Source organism: Nansenia antarctica, assembly GCF_963989245.1.
Source record: "Nansenia antarctica genome assembly, chromosome: 6".
NCBI lineage: Eukaryota > Metazoa > Chordata > Actinopteri > Argentiniformes > Microstomatidae > Nansenia > Nansenia antarctica.
Window position 1 is genome coordinate 47423845 of NC_137676.1, and position 15142 is coordinate 47438986.

At 42.9% G+C, this 15142-nt stretch overlaps 2 protein-coding genes across 2 annotated transcripts; one reads left to right on the forward strand and one right to left on the reverse strand.

Moving 5' to 3' along the window:
- Positions 1–58: 58 nt before the first annotated feature.
- Positions 59–6743, reverse strand: LOC308161116 (protein kish-B-like). The gene is made up of 3 exons (XM_080535069.1): positions 6649–6743; positions 866–997; positions 59–608 (listed from the first exon to the last, which is right to left on the reverse strand). The coding sequence occupies exons 1-3, from the start codon at positions 6656–6658 to the stop codon at positions 526–528; spliced, it is 225 nt and encodes a 74-aa protein (XP_080391195.1). The 5' UTR covers positions 6659–6743; the 3' UTR covers positions 59–525.
- Positions 6744–9197: 2454 nt separating this feature from the next.
- Positions 9198–11649, forward strand: LOC308160628 (protein FAM107B; the record flags this gene model as incomplete). Its single annotated transcript, XM_080534572.1, has 5 exons — positions 9198–9231; positions 9324–9395; positions 9675–9813; positions 11211–11355; positions 11560–11649. 5 exons carry the CDS (start codon positions 9198–9200, stop codon positions 11647–11649), a joined length of 480 nt encoding a protein of 159 aa, XP_080390698.1.
- Between the last annotated feature and the right edge of the window lie 3493 nt (positions 11650–15142).

The following is a 15142-nucleotide window of genomic DNA, read 5'->3' on the forward strand; positions in this document are numbered from 1 at the left end:
AGAAGATAGCCTACGCCCTACACCATCTTTTACTCCTCTGTTAGAATGATGTGCTGTGTTTGTGTTGGTCATGAGTCAGGACTCCTGTCTCCAAAGGCACTTAACTCAAAACAGGATAGCACTCACTCAAGTAACCAGCAAAAAAGAAAACTACATTGGTCGATAGATACTTGTCCTATTTTTTTTTTTTTGTAAAAACCATGACAACCCTGTTTGAATGCACACGAACAAACACAACCACCCATTCCGTTAATAATTGCGACCTCTAGGGAGAAACATCACCAATAGGAAGAAACATCTCGTAGTTTGACCTGTTGTACCAAAGTCATGGCATTCTCATCTTGTAACAATGACATTTTTAGAAAAATCAGTAAGTGCAGAGTGTGTTCCATTGTAGCAGAGACCAGACCCTTATTGGAAACGTATAGTCCTGTCCTCTTCCCTCACCAATGTCCATTGTTGGTCCTTGGGAACTGAGCAAATCAGTGTCCATGAGGTGTGTCACTGTAAACTAGAAAGACTGTGTCACTTCAAGAAGAGGACATGGAATGCCATTAACATGCAGGACAATGCCACTGCCAGGTGAAGTCTTGTCCCGATCACAGCAGCTAAAAACAAAAAATGAGAATTTCTGAATCAACTGAAAAGCAGGACAGAGCTCAAACAAACAGCTATATTTCATACAGATGCACAACCCAAATATGACAAAGCAGGTGCATAGGTTATCATTACTGTATGTGTTGGTGACAGGTTCTCTGATGTAACTCTCAAAACTCTAGTTTTTGAAAAGTTGATAGGCATTGCTGTGACTTTCCACGTATCCTTTGTCTAATAGTGCAGAACACTAGATATTGTTCCCATTTACCTTTGTTGAACACCCCCCAGACGCCTCTCTTTTCAGACAGAAACCAGCCCTTTACTCGAGGAATTGTCTTGAGGTATGCACATGTGCAGACGAATAGCAACCCGAACACCAGTAATCCATCGAATGAATACACTGCTCAAAAATAAAACAGTATCATGCATTAATATAAACATGTCAGAACTATAATAGCTGACTCTCATCCAGATCAAATCAAATCAAATTTTATTTGTATAGCGCATTTCTTACAAGATGCAACTCAATGCGCTTCACACAATGAAAATGTTCAGTCAATCAGTCAATCAATCAATCAATACTGACAGAGCCGCGAGCAGGCAAAAGTAAAAAACCTGTATACTATGTAGCCAGGAAAAAATTCCCTTGCAGCCCTCTACCAATAGAGCGACTACTAGCCAGTTTGCTTACCAGTACCCAGCGGTCCCCCAGGGGAGGCCAGGACCACCGGCACAAAGCAAGCAAGCAAGGGCAAAAACCTGTACACCATGTATCCAGGAAAAATTCCTTGCATATTATCGGCGTACACACTGTCCATAAATTTTGTGTTGTATTTACATCGTTCTGCATCCAGTATGGTCACAGGTCCTGCCAAAAGAGGAACTTAAGCACAGTTATAATGCAACAACACAATAGAGACAGTAAAGATGACAGCAATACAACCTGATGGTGGTCCTGGTACACTCTTGTACCGGTTCCAGTACTGCTCTAGGTGCTATTTGGAGCTGACAGTGCCTCATCAGCACCCGGGTCCATTTTCCTGTCAATACAAATCTCAAAAACACGAGTATGGTGTAGTGGCCTAGTGATCCTAGTTCTATAATGTCCAATGTCTCCCTTAGTATCAAAAGGCGACATTGAATAAGTAGGTTTTGAGGTCACGCTTAAAAATGTCCTGAGTTTTAGACAACCTCAGGCCCTCAGGTAGGGTGTTCCACAATCTAGGAGCATATATGCTAAAAGCTGATCCTCCAAATCTCTTTGTCCTAGCCTCTGGCACTATTAAAAGTTCCGTGCCACTAGACCGTAAGGGTCTAGCTGGTGTGTATCTTATGAGCATGTCCACCATGTAATTGGGTGCATCACAGTGAAGTGATTTATAAACAAGTAAAAGGATCTTGAAGTCTATTCTATGACTGACAGGGAGCCAGTGTAGTGATCTCAAGACAGGTGTGATGTGCGCTCTCCGTTTGGTCCTAGTAAGGACACGAGCAGCAGCATTTTGAACCATTTGTAGTCTATTTATCATTTTTTTGGGGAGACCTGTCAGGAGAGCATTACAGTAATCTAGCCTACTAGTAACAAACGCATGCATTAATTTTTCAGTGTCTGCCTGGGAGAGAAATGATTGTACCTTAGTGATGTTTCTTAGATGGTAGAAGGATGTTTTAATAGTGTTATTTATATGAGTTTCAAAATTTAGATCTGGGTCAATTATGACACCAAGATTCCTGGCCTGACACTTAGTGTTAAGAGCTAGTGTTTTCAAGTGTGCAGATAATTTCTCTCTCCCAGTTTTCTCGCCAATGATCAATACCTCTGTTTTTTCTTGATTGAGTTGGAGAAAGTTTTGTGTCATCCAAATATTAATATCGGCAATACAGTCTATCAGGTGGTCGATCATCTTGTAGTCGTTGGGAGTTACTGAGATATAAAGCTGAGTGTCGTCAGCATAGCTGTGGTAGTTAACGCTATGCTTCTTGATAACAGAACTGAGGGGTAGCATGTATAGGCTAAAAAGCAACGGTCCTAAAATGGACCCCTGGGGAACTCCACAGGTTGTGCTATAATTTTTTGACTTATGGTCACCAAGGGCTACAAAGTAGTCACGGTCAGCCAGGTAGGTCCTGAACCAGTTTAAGACCGGACCTGAGAGGCCAACCCAGTTTTCAAGTCTCTCAATAAGTATGGAGTGGTCTACCGTATCAAAGGCTGCACTTAAGTCTAAGAGTACAAGAATCGAGAGTTTTTTCGAGTCTGCATTTATCCTAAGGTCATTAGTTACTTTAAGCAAAGCGGTTTCTGTGCTGTGGTATGATCGGAAACCTGACTGAAGTGGGTCATACCTATTATTTAGGACTAAGAATTCATGAAGCTGTCTATACGCTGCCTTTTCTAAAATTTTGCTTAGAAAAGTAAGATTGGATATTGGTCTACAGTTTTTTGGATCAGAAGGATCTAGGTTACTTTTCTTCAGGGTGGGTCTAACCAGGGCAGTTTTTAGCGCCGCAGGAAATATCCCTTTAAGTAGGGAGTGATTTACAATGCCTAGTATGTCATCAGACACAGATTCAAAAATGTCCTTAAAAAAGGTGGTAGGAATAGGGTCAAGAGGACACGTAGACGGTTTAAGCTGTGACACAATTTTACCTAGTGTTTCCGTACTAATCATGGTGAACATGCTCATAGTCATGTTCTGTGGTGGCGGATCTGTGGTGCTACACAAACCTAGTCTTTCCTGAGTAATACACATTCTAATATTTGTTATCTTATCCCTGAAGTGGGCTGCAAATTCCTCGCATTTGGTGACAGAGGCTGCGCCGTCTAGAGTCCTAGGAGCAGGGTTTACAAGGCAATCAATTGTCGAGAACAAGACCCTGGGGTTATTCTTGTTTGTAGATATTATCTTTGAGAAGTGATTTTTCCTAGCATTTCGCATTGCCAAGTTAAAGGCAGATAGATGTTCTTTAAAAGTATTCTGATCAATCTGTAGTTTGCTCTTTCTCCATCTGCGCTCAGCTTTTCTACATGTTCTCTTTAAGAGATTTATTTCACTGTTTCGCCATGGTGCTCTCCTCTTGGCTCCAACCTTTTTTAGTTTGGTAGGTGCCAGGGAGTCTAGGGCCATTTTTACTTTATTGTTAAAGGTAATTACTAAGTCGTTTTCACATAACGTGGGAGTTGTGTGATTACTGTTCATTAAAGCTTTGAAATGTTCAGCCACTGCAGGGGTAAGATAACGTTTTTTAACAACACGTTCAGCATTGCTTTCAGCTTTATGTGTTACAATGGTAAAGAAAATACAGAAATGGTCAGAGAGGGCCAGGTCGCTGATACCTGATATTGAGACCTCAAGACCCTTTGTAATCACAAGATCAAGGGTATGGCCATGATTGTGGGTGGGTTCATTGACATGTTGGACAAAATCCATGGATTCCAAGAGGTCAATAAATTCCCTAGCCCTCAAGTCAGCCTCATTATCAACATGAAAGTTAAAATCACCAGTGATAATAATCCTATCATAGTTGGGATGGATAATGGATAGGAACTCAGAGAAGTCAGGTAGGAAGGTAGGGGCTGGTTTCGGCGGCCTGTATACAGTTACCGTAAGAATAGGTGGTTGGCATGCCATAACTGTGGCATGATATTCAAAGGAGGAGAATATATCAAAGGATATGCTCCTGCAGTTTAGGTTATTTGAAGCTATGGTAGCTGTTCCTCCCCCCTTTTTTCCATTTCTGATTGATTGGAAAAAACTGTAGTTGGGGGGAGATGCCTCAATAAGGGCTGCTGCTCCATTTGTATCTAGCCAGGTTTCTGTGAGTAGCATGCAGTCGAGTTTTCTATCACAAATGAGCTCATTTATGATAAATGTTTTTTTGTTAGATAGGGACCTGATATTCAAAATTGCCATGGAGATGTCATTTTGACACTGGGGCTGACTCGTGGGTATACTTAATGAAATGGGTAATAGATTTCTCAAATTTGCGCCATGTATTGCCTTATTTGTGGTGGAGGGAGTCCGATGGGAGACAATAGTCTGGATGGCATGTTTGGTGTTAGAGGAATGGATCGGACTCATCCCACATCAGCGTTGACAGGGCACCGGCCAATGACATCGGATAGCGAGGTCCATGGACATCGACAGCAGGCGGGCACCATACCTGTTTGGGTGAAATCTATCTCTCGCAAACAGCTCACTACGGTTAAAGAACGTGGTGAAATTGTCTATAAATGGGATTTGCATAAGACAGCAGTATCCCTGTAGCCAAAGGTGAAGACTTCGAATTCTACTGTATTTGGTGTCGCCATACCTGGGACTCGGGAAGGGGCCCGAGATGATGCAGGTCTTACCTGTGCCCCTGACGGTGGCGATGAGGGCTCGGAAGTCGACCTTCAGCTCCTCCGACCTCTCCCGTCCGATGTCGTTGGCACCCACGTGGACGATGACGGAGGTGACCTGGGGGGGGGCATCCTTCACCAGCATCGGGACTGCCATGGCGATGTCCCTCACCTTGGCACCTGGGATGCAGTGGGTTTTGGCCTTCGGGACTACAACATGGCGGACCATGGACGAGCCTATTACAAGCACAGAGGGGGGGGGGGGGGGGGAGAAGAGCGGGTGCGGGGGGGGGAGGAGACGCGAACTGTAGTCTCCTCTGCCGGTGGCGTGATGGACCTGTAGGGGGCCCAGGGTGGGAGAGGGGGAGAGAGAGAGGGGGGGCGTGTGGTCTTTGGGGCGGGGGCGGGGCCAGGCATGTGGTCTCTGGGGCGGGGGTGGTGACAGGCGTGTGGTCTCTAGGGGCGGGGGCGGGGCCATGCGTGTGGTCTCTAGGGGCGGGGGCGGGGCCATGCGTGTGGTCTTTAGGGGCGGGGGCGGGGCCAGACGTGTGGTCTCTAGGGGCGGGGGCGGGGCCAGGCGTGTGGTCTCTAGGGGCGGGGGCGGGGTCAGGCGTGTGGTCTCTGGGGGTGGGGGTGCAGGCCCTGGCTCTCTTCGGCTTCGGTGTGGACTGGTGGCTCTGCAGCGCCTCGAAGCTGTTCCGCAGCAGGAGGGCCTCATGGGGGTTGGCGCCAGAGGAGTCGTGGGTACGACTCCTCTTCCTGACGGTGATCCAAGTCTCTGGTGATATAGGGGCAGTGTGAGTTACACCTGGAATTGGGCTTACAGGTGGAGACTTTGATGTTGATGTTGTGGTTTGTGTGCTTTCTATGTCTGTAATTATTATATGGTGTAGATTCGAGATTCGTCCCTTCATCTCCTCAACCTGGAAGCTAAGCTCCAGGCAGCGCTGGCAGGCCATGAAAGAGAAAAATGGTGTTATTTGCAGAGAGAGAGAAAAACAATTTGATAGTGATCAATCAGTGTTTCAGAGATATGTGATATAAAAGTGTATAAGGTTCTAGTAGGGGTAGTGATGGTCTAGTAGAGGTAGTAGTAGGGGTAGTGTTGGTCTAGTGGGGGTAGTGGTGGTCTAGTAGAGGGGTAGTGGTGGTCAAGTAGGGGTAGTAGTGGTCTAGTCAGGGTAGTGGTGGTCTAGTAGGGGTAGTGGTGGTCTAGTGGGGGTAGTTAGTAGTTCGGGGAGGTATCCCGATAGAAAAAAGTCCGTTTAAAAAGTGTAGAGGTGGCTAGCTGGTTAGCCGCGGTAGCTAACTAATAACGTTGGTAATCCCGATTCAGCCTCCCGGCGTCGGATTCGGCGGAACGAGGTCCCGATGTTATATAGGATAGGAAAGCTATTTATTGTAGTTAGTAGTTCGTGGAGGTATCCCAATAGAAAAAAGTCCGTTTAAAAAGTGTAAAGATGGCTAGCTGGTTAGCCGCGGCAGCTAACTAATAACGCTGGTAATCCCGATTTAGCCTCCCGGCGTCGGATTCGGCGGAACGAGGTCCCGATGTTATATAGGATAGGAAAGCTATTTATTTACAGAAAATGCTTTCTCAATAGAGTTTAGTATAGATAGCAGTTTTTAAGATTCTAGCGCTGTCCAGCAGCAGCAGCAAAACAAACATTCGTCTTTTATTTTCACGTAACAGAATGAGCATTTCATACCGTTTGTCATTGTCAACGTTGACAACTAAGTTATTAGTAATCAGTGTGCTGTTTTCCTCATAGGTAATAGAAAGATATCTATGGTTTTCCTGACCTGACAGCATTAAACAGGTCGATTAGTTGCACCAGACTGACGGATTGGAATGCTCCAGCCTAGACCAATCGAGTACCGAGGAACGACGTCACTTCTGGGTCCACACGACGATGTAATGTTATGTGCCCAATCTGTGAGGACTCAACCTGCTATGATGGAGCTGTCGGGGAAAGTGAAGTTGAGTGTGTGTGTGTGTGTGTGTGTGTGTGTGTGTGTGTGTGTGTGTGTGTGTGTGTGTGTGTGTGTGTGTGTGTGTGTGTGTGTGTGTGTGTGTGCGTGCGTGTGTGTGTGTGTGTGTGTGTGTGTGTGTGTGTGTGTGTGTGTGTGATTGTGTGTCCAATTTAAATCCATTTAATTATGGCTACACTATTTCTAACTTCCAAATCAGACAGTAGTGACAGTTGTGATGAAGTTAAACATAGACTGGTCACAAACTACTGAAAGTACTAATTACATTTTTACAGGCCTCAATTTCCTCTTTTAAATTGTGTGAAATGTGTGAATTTCAGTGAATGTGTTAAAGTAACTATCTACTTCTTCTTTAGATTGAGCTGAGATTGTATTAGTTTGCAATAAGGTCAAAGATATATTAGACATGATGGTATCGGAGCGACTGAAAACGACTCCTTTGTTTTATTTACTAGACAGAATTAAAGAGCTCAGTGAACAAGGCGTAGACTCTAAAGCTGCTGATGGGAGTGACATGTTAGCTCAGTTAAAAGCAGCATTGATGTCGTCGACAATTAGCTAATCTGACATCTACTGCCTGGGGGGTTGTTGTGGGTTAATCTTGAAAGGCATGATGAGATCTCAGGGGATATCTACTATCGGTGTTGGCAACAGCTCATTGAAGGATATATTCTCCTCATCAACAGCATGTTGGACTTGGGCGCTGCAAAGAGACAGACAACTGTATGCATAGAGGTGTGTTGCTTTTGACAATGGACTATTGAATGAGACAGAGGCTGTACTGTAGCTGGATAGAATCTGGGGAACCTGGCCACCCTACCATGGAGGGTTCATACGCAAAGAAAGTGAGTTTCGCAGGCTGTTTACTATCGTCTTAAAGTCTGTCTGATGACTGAACTGGCAGAGTGGGTCGTGGTAACAGGTGATTTTGGTCAACACAGTAGAGTATCTGATCTGTGAGTGATCTTTAATTATTAGATTCAAATAGATTATTGGTCCTATCTGGCATTGATTTCTGGATTTTAGATCTTTGAGGGTTGAATTGGAGGCTGATCAACAACTGAACTGTACCTATCAGTACAGTAGCACACCACACACACACGGGATGGAACAATGTAGAATGATCTAGATTAGATTAGAATGATCTACAGACACAATCGTTGACTCTTCTTTAGTTATAAACATATTAGTCTATATAGATGTTTCTTTTTCAATTAAGTGAAAGTAGTTGAGTTTCATTTAGATTAATCTATCAATTGTTGGGTGTCTATAATTTGTTACGCATTTTAATTGTGAATGTATTAAAAACCTTGCATGATCATATGTTCATCTGAATCAATGGTTCTTTTAAATCAAACTGATGTGACCATTGTGGCCTCTAGGTGGCTAAATTGGTGCTGTAAATCAGGAGTGAGGAGTTGGGGAGAAAACACCAGGAGATCAGATTGGTCCAGTCTGGCTGGCACTCGTCCTGTCCCTGGCTGTACCTCTGACTCCGGCTGAAAATGTGCCACTCAGCAGCAGAGATCAGAGTCACCTTATTTATTCTCAATTCCAGATAAACACCCTGCTGAGGCCTGCACTTGGGTACCTGGGGATACAGGTTCCAGAGATGTCAGATCCCTGAAATCATAGTCCTACAGTAACAGATCTTATAAGATAAACAGAGAGCGAGACATGCAAACGGTGTTGACATTGCTTAAGAAATAAATAAAAAGTTTCGTTTTGCCTTTGTCTGTGAGAGTATACTCTCTATAGAGAGTAGGGAGTGCAATCAACCATCTGTTCCCTTAATATGATACTATTCATTTCTTCTCAGGGAGAGCTTGGTTATCTGATTTCAACTGGGAGTGGCATAGGCATCTGCTCTCACAGTAGCTGAATGAGGGGACAATCTGTTATGACAATGTGTCTCCCTTACTAGCTGTGTTAGCTAATACAACACCTTAGTTTCAAATCATCAACAGAATAATTGATGTATTGTATTGTATAAAACATGTATTATTATGTATTACACACTCTCCTTTTATTTGTTCCTTTTGCCATCCTCTAGTTGCTATTATTACCTTGACATTGACTATGCTTTGGTGACTAGGTCAGGAATGACCTTGATTGTACAGCCCAATAGATGATAAGACTCTCTGCCTATAGAGTGATAGAGCTTAAAGCTTATGTAATTATACCCTCAATCCAGTAGGGTGAAAATGCAGCCCAATTATAGTAACACAGGAAGATTCTATCCCACGTCATATCTTTTGATTTAGAAATGCTCTTATTCACTATCCAGCTGTGGTGCAGATGTATGATAACTCATCATAGACCCTAGTGCAGTATTAGGCTACACTTCTATTCAGACCTACTTTGAGCTTTGTACCAGTGTTTGAGTTAACAGGGTATTTCCCCTTTTTTCTCTTGCACCTTTTGGGACAATCTCAGCGGCCAGGATTTCGACACCACAGAAAAGGTACTCCTTTTTTAGCCACTTTTGTACATTATATAGGCTACTGATTAATCATTAGCTTACTTTCAATTTACTTACATTTAATTTAATTGGGGAAATTGTTTGATGTCACTGATTTGGGCCAATTTCACAATATTCGTACAAAAAAGGTAAATCCAAGTGGTAAGTTAATTCGCGTTTCAAGTAGGGCCTGCAGAACATACAATTAAAACTAGTTGAATTCACAAATTATATGATCAAACATTTTATCTGAAAATAAATGTAGCTTTTTCTTTCCATTAGAGAACTATGTCTCTCCCCTGTCCCGCCAATCCACAGAGTGTAGTGAGGAGGTGACCAAACCCAGAAAACTGAACGGCTCCACTGTGGAGTGCCCTAGCCACCAGGACCTGCACCGGGAACTGCTGCTCAGCCACAAAAGGTGGGTACAAAAGTCTTGTAAACAGAATAATTTATAAAGACGATGTAAAATGATTTACCCTATGGTTATCAAACATTATGCCATTACAGTTAACATGATACACATTTTGGAAAGAGGATTATTACTGTAAGCGTAGTGTGACATATGGCGCTTTTCCATTGACCAGACCGGTACGGCTCAGCTCGGCACGCATTTGAAAAGTTTGGTATGGTACGGGTAGGATACGTTCTCCATTATACACAACAGACCAGGAACGAGCGGTGACAGTAGGAGGAGTTAAGTGTCATAAGAGCGCTTCACTTTAATAAGTGCCGGTATACAGCTCAACGGGGGGAAATGCGATAAGAATGATGTCAAAATGCAGCACTATCATGCACAGATCAGCCTTAAAAAATTTAACGTTAGATACGTTAGACAGGGAGCGATGTATTTCTACGGAAAGGCTGTGCTTGACGCTCCCATTGGACTGACGGCGGGGCTCATACAATCTCTGCGTTTGTTATAGATACGATGTCTTGCTGGTAGTCAAATATATTTATTTATACAGCATATGGATGTTACGTGCCTGTTACTTGCCGCTTTCAGTTCTAGTAGTTCTAGTAGATTGCGCAACCAGGGAAACGCTGACATGTGTTAGAGGGAGCAAGACGCGAATCTACCGACATTTGGCTCATGAGTGAACGGCGAAAACGCCTGGTCGGCACAGCTTGGGATTCCATGGAAATTATAGGGAACTATGTATGTGTGAAAGAGGCTTAAATGTTGAAATAACAGTAATATCATGTTCATTGATAAAATGACATATGGGATGAAAAGGGGAGATGGCAGTTTTAGAAGGGGGAAAACGAAGCGCGCTGGACTGAGGAACGGTCTAGCATAGGCACAGCACATCACCATAATAGCGATTTTTTTTTGTTATGCTTGTTGTAAATAAAAGTTCTATGATGCATTGAAATGACATTAAACTAAGATAATAAGATGGTTATCATAATTTTTCAAATCTTTATTAATAAGTTATTACAGAAACAGTAAGTGACATTTTCCGAGAGTGAAATCTGTTGTGGTATTACAAAATTGCGGTTAGCGATAAAGTCTATGAATATGGGATGACGATGTTGACGATTACCATGATTGACCAATCAACGGTCTGCAGCGTCACGCGTCACACACAGCCTGGCATGAAAGTACCGAAAGTACCCCTCTCGAACTGGAACTAAAAACGGCACGGGTACTATGGCCCGGTACAGCTCGGTTGGCAGTGGAGAAAGCAAAACAAACCGGGATCACGCGGCCCGGCACAGTAGTGGAAAAGCGCCATTAGTGGAAAAGCGCCATTAGTGGAAAAGCGCCATTAGTGTATGAGCGGGTGTGTGAGCCCAGTTGTTGTTACCCCACAGAGGCCTGGTGCTGGAGGAGAAGCCAGAGCTACAGCGGGTCCTGGAGCAGCGGAGGCTGGAGCAGCGCAGAGAGCAAGAGCTGGCCCTGCAGCCCCCCTCTGACCTGGAGACAGAGCTCTGCAAGAGGCAGCAGAGACTGCAGCAGGTAAAGACTCAATGTATATGCATACAGTATGCACATACACATAGATGTTTTAATATACTTGCTAGAGAAGTGTTTAGTCAATATTACTACAGCATGTAATAAAAAAGGTAGAAAAGGGGAAGAGAATCTGTAAACCAAAGTAAGATTAACAGATTTTGACCCTTCTTCTTCCAACGCCACTGATCTGTTTTTTAATATGAGCAGGAGATCAAGCGACAAGAGGACCAGGAGAAGGTCCCAGAGTTTGTCCGTGTGAGGGAGAATCTGCGTCGTACACCGGTGTCTGAGCAGTGAGGATCACAACCCCCCCCCTTTCACCACAGTGGCCCTATCCTTCCATATCCCACACTATCAAGTTACTGCAGCAAGTGGTTGAAAGACAAACAACCAAAAAACTCCACTATGGGCAACCCTTGCTAGACGGTCTTTACAGTGAGAAAAAGTAAACTGTAAAATAGTATTGTAGAAAATGTTTAGAAAAACTGGTCATGTATCTTTAGAAAATGTGAATGGAATTAATTATGCTATTAATTATGTTTATCATCTCAAAGAATATCCGTTATTCATAAGTGCTTGATCTTTTTTCTTTTCTTTTTTTCATTTACAAAACCATGTTTTTGTTCCCAAGAGCAGTCCCACTTACCAATGCACTTATTTCTGTTCTCAGTATCACTCATGGTGTGGGATTGTTTCAGAGACATTCTAAATAGAGCTTGTCGCTTATCAATCTATTATTTAAAAAACCCTCATCAGCTATTTTGTTGTAATAATTTGACAGTATGATCTGAAACCCTATCCGTTTAAATGTTTCTTTCTTTCTTTGTATGTATGTTGTTGTCTTTTTGAATTTAGTTTTTTTAGTAGGTGTGTTTATGAAAATAAAGATGTCCATGATTTTCAGAGATTCCCTTTTTAAAATGCGTTGTAGCAGGCCTATAGAGACAATTCGACTGTGAGAATCGATTTGCAAGCAGCTCTGTGGTTAACCCCTGCACAAAACAGTTCCCCACGGGCTTACTAGCGGTCTTTCACATGGATATGGGACTCTGTTTGATTAGCTGATCTTTTCATTCCTTCATGGGATGAGGAAAGAAAGTTGACCATCTGGAGGGTGCTTTCCTGGTCCGGGCAGTAGAGAGATGCCGACTGGTCTGGTCAAGATGCTAAAGTGGCCTCTCCTGTGGTAGGTGGTGGGCCGAACGCGTTTATCGCGAAGTTTATCTTTTTCCATCTACAGAGTAAACGATCTCTTACATACGATATTAAGTAATTATCTTTAGTCTATAACAATTTGTTGGCAGCTGTATTTATGTCTGAGATTTTCACAAACTAGTTTTTTAATCGTCTGTCTGCTCAGGGACATCGCTGGTCGCTCTAGTTGATAAACCAATCAGAATTCGAGTACGGCTTCATTAGGACCCCGAAATGTAAACACTGGCTGTTAACCCTAGCAACTGACTGGATGTTAACCCTAGCAACCACGGGAAAATAACGAGATGTGATGAATTATGGAGTGTTGTATGCATTTAACAAACCGAACGGACAATATTATTGCATTTTCAGATGCAAGTTGGACCAAATTTGTACATTGTTCTCTACAGTGGGTGAATCTTCACACTGCAGAAAGCCAAATTGCAGAAAGGGCTGTAAAAAAATATAACCTAGTAGACAGTTACATTCCAGATGTGCCAGCTACGGTAATATTGGCTACCATAGACAATGCTATATAATAATAATAATAATAATAATAATAATAATAACTTTATTTGTATAGCGCTTTTCCTGCAAACGTTGCAGCTCAAAGTGCTTTAATCATTATATAATCTTAATTTAATTATTTTGTAACTTAAATGCAATATTAAAAGCATGGGTTTTTATAATCTTAATTTAATTATTTAGTCATTTAAAGGCAATATTAAAAAGATGGGTTTTTAGTCTTGACTTGAACATATTTGCTGAGGTTGCATCCCTAATGTATATGCAGTATGCCAACATACGAAACATTGAAAGAGCCCACAAGAGAAGGGAAAAATCAGTAGGCCTACAGGAGGCTGCAGGTTTTTTATAGCAATATAAGTTATTTATAAGAACAAGATGATATAAACAAGCTAAGATATGACATGGACATTATTAACAATATGATATAAACAAGCTAAGATATGACATGAACAAGATATGAACAAGGCATCAATGGGTCAGGGTCAGCCCTGCCAGGTCAGGTCCAGAAGATGTGCAGTGCAGTCCAGGGCTGAGCATCTGGGGTTACCTTGGTAAACAGATTAGGAGAGTTTTAAATAAACTAGGCTATAACTTTGGAAGCTTTACTACTTTTACTATTGTTGTGGGAACAGTGAGGAAGATAGACATAGGGGAAATGCTGGTCTATAGTCTGGGACCCTTTCCTGCAGCAATTGCGAACATAGATGGCTCTCTTGTGAAAACAAAGCCAAATTAATGCACTTTCTAGAAGGATCAGTAAATCCACCAGCCACCGTAGAAATCCCTGATGGCTCAACCTGGGTGTGGGATGCAATGGCACTAGTACAGGCTATGAAACCCCAAGATACATTTGGAAGATTTGCCAACAGTGCACTAATGTACCTGATCAATGCAGCCAAAGTGAGTAAATCTAAAGTGGTGCATTTTGTCCCTGACACCTACAAAACACTGAGTATAAAGAATGCAGAACGAGGTCGACGAGCAACAAAAGGATGTCAGTTGATTGATTGATTGATTGATTGATTATACTTTATTGTCCCCGAGGGGAAACTTGTCTTGGGCATGGTACTTTCATGCTTCAAGTGCAACAGAGACGATACATACAACATACAGTGGGCAAAGTAAACAACAGGACAGCAACAAACATTGAGTGACATTGGCAGCAGTTTCCACCTGGACATGGCATCATTTGGTATAAATATATATTGCACATAACCCTTCAAGTGGTGTTTTCGAATATTGCACATTGCGCAGTTGACAACAATATATTCAGCTGACCAGAAGACTTTGGTCCAAGTTCTTGGCTTGTGGCCAAAACAAAGAAAACCTACAACAGTTTCTTTTTGAGACATGGTCCAAGTCCAGGAAAAACCAAATTCAAGACATCACTTTGATTGTTGGACATGGGTCTGAGTGTCATGTGATCAGAGTCAACAGCAGTGGCACAGAACTTGAGGTTTTACCACTGCTCACACTGTTCTCAATACAGGAGGAGGCAGACACCCTGCTGTTGCTTCACTGTGAACATGCCTCACAGTATAGCTTACATGTTGTGATCAGCAGTCCTGACACAGATGTGTTTGTACTGGCTATCGCTTTCTGTAAGGAAATAGGAGCAAACCTGTACTTCCACACAGGGAAAGGGACAAACAAACACCATACACGTACAGAGAATACACAGCCATCTTGGTGATGAAGTCTCTGATGCGCTCATTGGATTTCACTGTTTCACCGGCTGTGATACTGAGTGCACTGCACGGCAATGGAAAAGTGAAGGCCGTAAAAACACTCCTGTCCAACAAAGAGCATTGTGCTACTTTCCAAAAGTTGGGAACAGCTTTTCAACTGCCAACAGAGCTTTATGAGGAAATTGAGGCATTTACATGCGACCTCTACGACCACAAAGGCTGTAGGGATGTACATTTAGCTAGGTGTCAAATGTTTAAGAGTGGGAAGTGCAATGACCGAAGTCTACCACTAAATAAGGATGCCTTGCACAAACATAGTCAGCGGGCAAACTACCAGGCAGCCATATACAGGAGGTCCCTTAAGAGCCAGCCAGACATCC

Coding starts and splice junctions, on each gene's coding strand:
- LOC308161116 (XM_080535069.1), bottom strand. Junction 609..865: donor CTGGGGGGTGTTCAACAAAG/GTAAATGGGAAC, acceptor TTTTGTTTTTAG/CTGCTGTGATCGGGACAAGA.